Source organism: Paroedura picta, chromosome 4, assembly GCF_049243985.1.
Source record: "Paroedura picta isolate Pp20150507F chromosome 4, Ppicta_v3.0, whole genome shotgun sequence".
In the NCBI taxonomy this organism is placed as follows: Eukaryota; Metazoa; Chordata; class Lepidosauria; order Squamata; family Gekkonidae; genus Paroedura; species Paroedura picta.
In genome coordinates, this window is record NC_135372.1 from 113,656,150 (window position 1) to 113,665,442 (window position 9,293).

General features: G+C 41.4%; 1 protein-coding gene across 7 annotated transcripts in view; it reads left to right on the top strand.

Annotated features, from left to right (window-relative positions):
* The window catches only part of RALGAPB (Ral GTPase activating protein non-catalytic subunit beta), a 73,273-nt gene that overhangs the window by 8,414 nt on the left and 55,566 nt on the right, over positions 1–9,293 (top strand). For all 7 annotated transcript variants that reach the window (XM_077335226.1, XM_077335228.1, XM_077335225.1 and 4 more), the window contains 3 exons: positions 1,250–1,459; positions 4,367–4,569; positions 7,100–7,263. In XM_077335226.1, the coding sequence (XP_077191341.1) occupies positions 1,280–1,459; positions 4,367–4,569; positions 7,100–7,263 (547 nt within the window). In that variant the 5' untranslated portion in view covers positions 1,250–1,279. The remainder of the gene's footprint in view (positions 1–1,249; positions 1,460–4,366; positions 4,570–7,099; positions 7,264–9,293) is intronic.

A 9,293-nucleotide genomic window follows, 5' to 3' on the forward strand; every position in this document is an offset into this window, starting at 1 on the left:
TCTTTTTAAAAAAGGTTTAAAGCAATCTGAACTCTGAAGTGGTTGTCACATAAACATAAAATCAGTTTTACTGCATATGCTGACTTGTTCATTAAAGTTGTATTAATGTCGTTGATTAGTAATGTGGCAGAGATTAATTTCAGTTAAGCATCAGTTGCTTAAAATCTGTTGCTTTTAAGTATTGGAGCCTGTGTTCTATGGCAGTGGTCCCCAACCCCTGGTCCGGGGACCGGTATCGGTCCGTAGATCAATCAGTACTGGGCCGCAGCTCCTCCTCGTCCTCCACCTGGGCTGCTACCTCAGGGGCTGCCCTGCCACTCTGCTGCCAGCTTACCTTTGGTGCTCTCCAGCGGCCGCTACAGCTGGGGCTCCCCCTTGGCATGGCACTGCGCAGCTGCTGCTGGCAGTGCCCCCCAGCGGGCGGTGGGAAGTTAGGGGCACCGGCGGGAAAGCAAGTGGAGCAGGGGCTCAGGCAGTGGCTGCAACGTCCCTCAGCAAAAGACTACCCCCCCCTGGCCTCAGTAAAATCGTCAAGCATTGACTGGTCCCCAGTGATAAAAAGGTTGGGGACCACTGTTCTATGGTATAGCTAAGATCACTAAATATATACAGCAGTAGAGTAGAGCAGGGGTAGTCAACCTGTGGTCCTCCAGATGTTCATGGACTACAATTCCCACGAGCTCCTGCCAGCAAACGCAGCACAATGACCTGGCAAAACTGAATCCAATAGAGATTCAAATTCAAAGTCAGGCTATTGTAGCCCACTCAAAATCAAAGTGTCTCAAAGTTAGATATAATCTAGACAAAGGGTAAAACTAGAATCAAATATCTTTCATTTATTATAGATAGATCATTGGCATGATTCTAGTTGACCAATTAATATATAGTATATAATACAAATTGGCTGACAAGGTATGTTGCTATCCAAGTGATCTGACAAATCAGGTGACTTGCCTTAATGAGATCATTTACTCTGCACTGCATAGGACTTAATAAAGCACTTTCTCCTACCCATGGGGCCTTACACTAACAAGATGGCATGTGGAGACCAAACACCTTCCAAATTATTTGGCCATCAAAAATGCTAGGCAGGTCTGTGGGCAAAAATATCTAAGCAGTCAGCTTTTTAAATACGGCTCATATTTAGAGCTTGAGTTACACTTGATTATATTTTTGTGGAACTACAATATTTATCTCATTTAGTGTATAATTTTAACACTTTTATTTTTTCTTGTTCTCTTTTTTCCAGGCACAGACTTCTCTGGAGCATAAAGGCACTATGTACTCAGAGTGGAGGTCCCTGCATCTTGTAATTCAAAATGATAAGGGTCACACTAGTGTACTTCATAGCTATCCTGACAATGTGGGGAGAGAAGTGGCAAATGTTGTTGTCCGTCCCCTTGGCCAAGCTTTGAATGCTCAACTACCAGCTGAGAGTGTACTGAAAACAGACAAAGAAGTGAGTGTCAACTGCAGAACTATTAGTTGCATTTTGGTGTGGATGCAGTTGTCAATCAGCTGCTTGCAGTAAGTTTTAAAAGGTGTTGCAATCCTAGTTCCACTAGGAATAAGACCATTAGGTGCATAGGAACCTGGTTCTGAGCCAGTGTGCTGTACTGCAAACTATTCATGCTCTGAAGCATTTGCTGGTGCTATTCTGTAGAAGAAGTTTACATTTTTATATAGCCAAAGGATATAACATTTTTTATGTTTCTGAAAACTGGGCTATAAACTTTTCCAGTCACTCTAGTTCATATTAGCAGCTAAAGGTCTTATTCAGCTAATTTGACTAGATATATGGCCTAATAGGAAAATATTGTGTTTCTGTGTTATCAGTATGGTATACTCTGCCAGCAGCCTTTGATATGATCTCTCATGCCTTGTTAGACTGGTTGGAGCAGGAATTAGGAATTTCTAGTATAGTCCTACAGAGGCTCCAGGCATTGCTGACAATACCTCTAGATCTGTCCGGGATGGTGTGTTGAAGTTAAATGAGATTCCCCTTTGCTTTGCAGCCCCTGACTTTGCACTCTCCAGAATGCTGCCCTCAGCCTTTAGGGGATTTTTCAGGAACAGCATTGTTTACAATGTGGGGGTCTTGAGTGGGAGGAGAGAATTGCTAAAATGCTTCCAGCAGCAGAAATGTCCTCCCAGCAATAGGAAACAAATATTAAATCCAAACAGTATGGAAACCAGCATGATTATAGCAGTATGAGTGTGGCTAGGATCTAGGCAGCATCAAATCCCCATTTTGTCATGGAAGCTTGCTGGAGTGATCTTAAGCTTGTTGTGAGAATAAAATAGAGAAGGAGGGAGTATTGTAAGCTATTTTGGGTCCCTAGTGAGGATAAAAGTATGATACAAATGATGTACAATAAAAAAGCCAAATATATATAACACAAAACATGCACATTTGAGAAAGTATAATATCCAACTTTGAAATCACAGTTTTGAGAGAAAGCAGGAAATAAATGAGCATATATTTAGCCAGGCCTGCTGAGATTCTTGTTCTCCAGTGTGGTGTTTATCCTGAATGGAACTTCAGGAAATAATTTGCTGTGCCATCAGAATGCATGGCAGTTTAGGCATTTGATTTATGACCTTCTTTTTTATTTCCTAATCCCACAAATGACTAAGTCATAACAAGAACACAACCAATATAATTCAGTACAAAATAAAAACAATAAAACCGTCAAAGCAAACTGTTTAAAAGCAGGTTATGTTAACTCTTATCCCTTACATGATTTACTTAGTTAGCTTATAAAATCTGACCTTTGATGAATCAAGATGGCTCAGGTGTCCCAAGTGACTTCAGTTCTACAGCAATGAAATCAATTGTTAACAAGAGCATTTCCAAGTTAAATTCATAATTTGTATGTGTGGTTGTACCTGGCTGAACTAGTGATCATTGTTTTAATTTTATTTGCTATATTTATTTGGATACTATATCCAAAGCAGTGTCCTGTAACATAACTATAACACCTTTTCTAATCTATGAAGAATAGGAAGAGTGTGGCTCAGCTCAGACCTGCAAATAATGACATGTTAGGCATGTCTGGTTTGTTGTCTTTTCCCTCAGTAGAGTATCACCATCTCTCAACAGAGATTCTCTACAGAGATTCATAAACAAAACCAAAAAAAGAAAGAAAAAGAGAGAGAGAGAGAGAGACAAGTTCATGTTTCCAAGGAACTTAAATTGGCATTGGATTGTTACAAGAAGTTGAGGTGTATTTCTTTTGATTTAGGGAATTTAAATGTGTACTATAAGAACTATTATTAATTAAAAGACGTTTGCTCCTGGGGAGGAAAGCTATGGCAAATCTAGACAGCATCCTAAAAAGCAAAGACATCACCCTGCTAACAAAAGTACGTTTAGTCAAGGCTATGGTATTTCCAGTTGCAATGTATGGCTGCGAAGGTTGGACCATAAGGAAGGCCGAGCGTCAAAGAATTGAGTCTTTTGAACTCTGGTGCTGGAGAAGACACTTGCGAGTCCCTTGGACTGCAAGGTGAACAAACTGTCCTAGAGGAGATCAGTCCTGACTGCTCCTTAGAAGGCCAGATCCTGAAGATGAAACTCAGATACTTTGACCACCTCATGAGAAGGAAGGACTCCCGGGAGAAGATCCTAATGCTGGGAGCGATCGAGGGCAAAAGAAGAAGGGGACGACAGAGAATGAGGTGGCTGGATGGAGTCACTGAAGCAGTAGGTGCAAACTTAAATGGACTCCGGGGAATGGTAGAGGACATGAAGGCCTGGAGGATCATTGTCCATGGGGTTGCGATGGGTCGGACACGACTTTGCACCTAACAACAAATAAGAACAAAAGACTCTGAAACTTAATTCCAAGCTGATAGGCATTGAACTGATATGTAAAAAACTTGCTAGTATAAAGCTTGAGTAATTTTGCTGCTTAAGGCACAACAAAGAAACAGAATTCTTATTTTACTTCCCCGGAAGGAGTGATTATGAATGCTTGCAGTAGGAACCATGTTTGTGCAATTTTCACACTGGTTATATTTTTTAATGCCCAATAGATCAGTAGTCCAGGGCATAAATATCCCCTCCCCCTGTGCATTGTAAGATGAGGGCATGGCTGTTCATTTATGTGTGCGCCAGGCTTTGTAATCTTTCTGAGGTGGGCATATAACTGTAAGCAAATACCTAAATGGAGAAATATGTTACACTTATCATGGTGTAAAGGCTACACACCATGTTCCTGCTGTGATCATCCATACACTTGTCATTGCAGATGCTTACACTTCTTCTCTATATGGCTGGTGGGTTGTTGCTGCCAGGAGACAGGGATACGTTTTTAAAAAAAACCCAAAGTGTGGTAACGTTACATTTAACGTTTTTCCCTAGGTAAAATGGACCATGGAGGTAGTTTGTTATGGCCTCACGCTGCCTTTAGATGGTGACACAGTAAAGTACTGTGTTGATGTTTATACAGACTGGATTATGGCTCTAGTTTTACCGAAGGATTCCATTCCTGCACCCATCATGAAGGAGCCAAATCTTTATGTACAGATTATTCTCAAACATCTGCAAAATCTCTTTGTACCAAGGTGAGTAGCAACAAATAGAAAATAATTTTGATTTAATGTATTCAGCATTGTTCTCAACCAAGTGTTTCAGATAGATTGGTAGCTATAACACAGATTTAGTCATATTACAGTTTAATGCAGTGGTCCGCAACCTTTTTAAGGCTGCGGGGAGGGCGATCGTGCGGCTGCACACACTGCGCAAGCGCGGCCCTAATCCCCCCCCCCAAAAAAAGAAGCTTGCCGGGCCGCAAGCTAATTTGCTTCTGGCCTGGGAAGCTTCTTACTGCAGGGGGGGGGAGCGGGGAGAGGGAGCCGCGGCCCGGTGCCGCGGCCTGGTGGTTGGGGACCACTGGTTTAATGGATCCATCAGTTAAATAATTAACATAGTATGTAGAAGAGTCTCAAGAGTCTCATATCTTTCTATTTTGGAAGAAAATTTAAAGTCAAAGATACTTTGCTCTGTTCTGGTTCGGGTTCACTTGGAGTACTATGTTCAGTTTTGGGCATCACAGTTGAAGAGAGGGGGACAATAAAGATGGTGAGGGATGTGGAGGCCAAGACGTATGACGAAAGGTTGGGGGAGCTTGGTTGTTTAGCCTGGAGAGGAGATGACTGAGAGGGGATATGAACACCATCTTCAAGTATTTAAAAGGCAGCCATATAGAGGATGGAGCAGAGTTGTTTCTCTTGCCAATGAGATGAAATTAATTCAAAAGAAATTCCATCTCAACATCTGGAAGAAGTTCCTGACAGAGTGGTTTCTCAGTGGAACAGGCTAGATAGCCATCTGATGAATAGGCTGATTCTGTGAAGGCTCAAGGGGGTGGCAGGCTACAGTGGGTGAGTGATAGGGTTGTGATTGTCCTGCATAGTGCAGGGGGTTGGACTAGATGACCCAGGAGGCCCAACTCTATTATTCTATGATTCTATGTTCATATATAAGAAACTGGATTCAGGTGGGTAGCTGTGTTGGTCTGAAGCAGTAGAACAAGTTTGCGTCCAGTGGCACCTTTAAGGTTAACAAATTTTTATTCTGGGTATGTGCTTTCATGTTTATGCATATTTCTTCAGATCTGGTATCTGAAAAAGTGCATGCACACAAAAGCTTAGATTTAGTGCCACAGGACTCAAACTTAGTAAGATACTGATAGCTGCAAGAGAACAAAACCACAAAGAATGTTTTCTATACAGGGAAATGTTAAAGTTGGAATAAAAAATTCATTATGAGGTAGTAATTAATAATATATAGTTGATATGTAGTACAGTATATATGTAACAGCCCTAATAGCCCATATTGTTATCCAAGCTCAGGAACAGGGTTGGTAACTGGATGGGAGGCCACCAAGGAAGACTGGGGCTACTATGCAGAGGAAACCAATTACTTCTGCTCATCTTTAGCCTTGTGAAATCCACGAGGTGGACTTTTTATTGGGTCACCATGATTTGGTTGCAAGTTGATGGCACACCTCTCTTTTATAGTTTATATATTGCTGAATTCTATGTTAAAGCTTTACCAGTCTAGTTCTGACATGATTTCTCTTTTGGTAAAATGATTATATAGACCTGGTTGTATGGGATGGTAGAAGCCATGATGTAATTGGGTGTTTAAAAATGGATCTGTGCTGCCTTTAGAACAAGGTATCATCAATGACACCTTGTTTAGCCCACGGTAGTGAAACAAATTTACTCTGAATTGTTGGAAACTCTAGCAGACATGGACTATAATGATTGTGAAACTAGATCCTTTCCTGGAAGTCAGGAAGTGGTCAACTTGTCTGTTACACTTGAGTAGTCTTTTGTGTACCCTTACTGCAATCCCATTGTTGTGCTGTTAATACTTGTTCCTGACTGCCTTTTCTGTTTTTATTGTGGGGAAACATTATTTTGTTTATCTTGAAGGTATGTGAACAATTTATAATTGAGAGCATGACACTATCTGCTTATTTTCCAAATCCTGGTATTCCAATACAAGATGTGAAAAGGCAAAAGTATGAATTGGTCCATAATAGTGACTTCCTGTGCTAATTTTGATATACTTGGTTAGGATTCAAAGGGTCTTTGGGCACCATGAAGACTAACGGGCTTTTTAAAGCATAAGATCTTTGGGTTTCAGCTCATTCACACACTACCTCATTGTGTAGGAACTGTATCAAGTCTCAACATGTGTAGCTAGTAGGTTATTTCAGCCTGGTTGCTCCAAGGTTGATGAATAATTTATATTAATACCTCAATTTTCTTCCTTGGAATTTTTGGTAGGCTGCATCAAAGCACTTACCAGGCCCAAATGTTCTTAGCTTTAGCAAGACTGTTTCTTTGTGTGCTTTAGGACTGGGACCTATGAGTTAGTATAGCCTATACAGTTATTGCATGATTTATATATCTGCAAATTTATCAGTGTTGAGTAACTCTTAATGCTGTTTTAAATGAGAAAGCCTTTTAAAATTATATAGTTTATGAGGATTCCTGCTTTTATTTTTTAAAAACCCTATAATATTGAAGATTTTATAGATGTTCTACAGCATGTTCTTAAGAGCTGTTTCTTTGGCTACAGGCAGGATCAAGGCTCCAATCAGGTTAAATTGTGTTTGCAAGTTTTGAAAGCTGTCCAGAAATTGGCTCACGAGTCGACCACCATGGCTCGAGAAACATGGGAGGTTTTATTATTGTTTCTGCTACAGATTAATGACACTCTACTAGCAGCTCCAACAGTGCAAGGTTTGTATTAATCTTTCCCCCCTCTACTCTTTGCCGTGTGTATGATATGCGATTTCAAGAGGCCTCAACACTTTCTATTCTCACCACAAACTCTAGGCTTGTAACCGTAAAGCAAATGAGGTTGAAATAGTGCTTAATTTAAATTCTGCTTAAATTAACTTGGTGGAAAAGATGATAATGTAAGCTGCATCGGTCCCCACTGTGAAGAAAGGTGGGGTATAAATGAAGTAACTGCAGAATAAATATAGCTGAAGATGGGAGTCACATAAAAGGTAGGTTGGTGAAAGATTGCAAAGGAGAGAATGAGGCAGGGAGGGAATATGGGGATTGTTAAGAAGATGGAAAGAGGTTAGGAAATTCCTAGACATTTTGGGAGGGGAAGGCTGGGGTAAGCGGTTTGAGGGAGGGGAGGTACTTCAGAGGGGTATAATGCCATAGATTCCACTCTCCAAAGCATCCATTCCTCCTAGGGTTGCCAACCTGCTTTCCAGATGACAGAGATCAGTTCTCCTGGAGAAAATAGCTGTTTTGGATGGTGGACTTTGTCATTGTACCTTACTGAGGTTCCTGACCTTCCAGGGCTCCATCCCCAAATATCTAGGGATTTCCTAATCTCAATTGGGCAACCCTAAGAGAAACTGATATCTGTAGCGGGGAAACCTGTTGTGATTCCAGGAGACCTCCAGCCCTACCCAGAATTTGGCAACCCTAGAAGGAAGCAAGAAAAGAGGAGAGATTATGGGGGCTTCCAGAAAAGAGGGAATAGTGAGAGAGGGGAACGTGAAATGACTCGGGCAAGCCTTTGGAGGTTCCCATTTGTATGATACTAATAACCTTGAAGATCTGAATTTTAATTTACAATGAGAAGTTGTTTAATTAAATTGGACCATAACTGTAATTTGCTAAAATAATTGGCTGCAAGATATCAAAGTATAAATTAAGGTTGCTCTTTAGATTGCTGTAATATCACACCCAAGGAACTTAATCCTTCATTTTTAGTAACAGGCCTGCCTTACTGTAGTCAGAAGCAAATCATAGACAGCTACTCGTGCTATCTTAAAGGCTTCTAGCAGATTGGGTTTGGATTATCGTGTGCTCCTATTGCTCTTTACAACACCTAAATATTATTATCTACAGTGTTATAGGAGGGACTTCCCAATCAGTGTGGGGGTTCTTGTTTTACATAGGCATGGGCTTGGAGTGTTAATGCTAGGGGTGTGCATTCAGATATTCCTGAGTCAAAAATGCCTTATCAATATTTTTGGTTGTATTTCAGTATCTCAGATATCTGTTTTTTTGTGTGTGTGTGTGAAAACTGGAAGGGAGATCTGGAAAATATTGGAGAGGTTGGAACTTGTCGGGGTTTCTACTGACGTGCCTTTAAAGTTTGAAGCTCCCTGCTGGATCAGTTGTGGGCTGACTTTTCTTGCAGCCTTGTTTAAACAGGGGCTACAGGAGAAGCCAGCCCTAAGCTCAACTGAACCAGTGGGAAGCAGAGCACTCCCCATCGGATCAGGTTTGGACTGGCTTCTCCTGCAGGCTTGTTTAAATGGGGCTGCAAAAGGGGCCAGCCTGGAAGTCAGCTGAGCCCATGGGGAGACTGCTCCTTGCAGGTCAGCTGTTTGTTGGGTTGTCTTCTGCAGTTCCTTTAAGCACTTACCATTTTAAAGGCATGCAATAGAAAGCCTGCAGTCTCATTTAAACAAGGCTGCAGGAGAAGGCAGCCTGAAGATAAGCTGAGACCCTGGGGAGACTGCTCCCCACAGGGTGGGTTGGGTTGTCTCCTCAATCCCTTTAAACATCTCCTGTTTAAAAGGAATGCAGTAGAAAGCCCAATAAACAGCTTATGGGGAAGAAGTCTGCTTCTATGAGTTGTATTTTGTGGCTTGGTTGCTACCTCCCACCCCCACTTCTTTTTCCTTCTCGGGTCTGTTGGACTCCTCAAAATCATGATTTCTGGAAAAAACCTGGCTCCAGATGCAATACAAGTATTGGGATCTGGGATTTTTTGTAAATTCAGAATTTTGCTT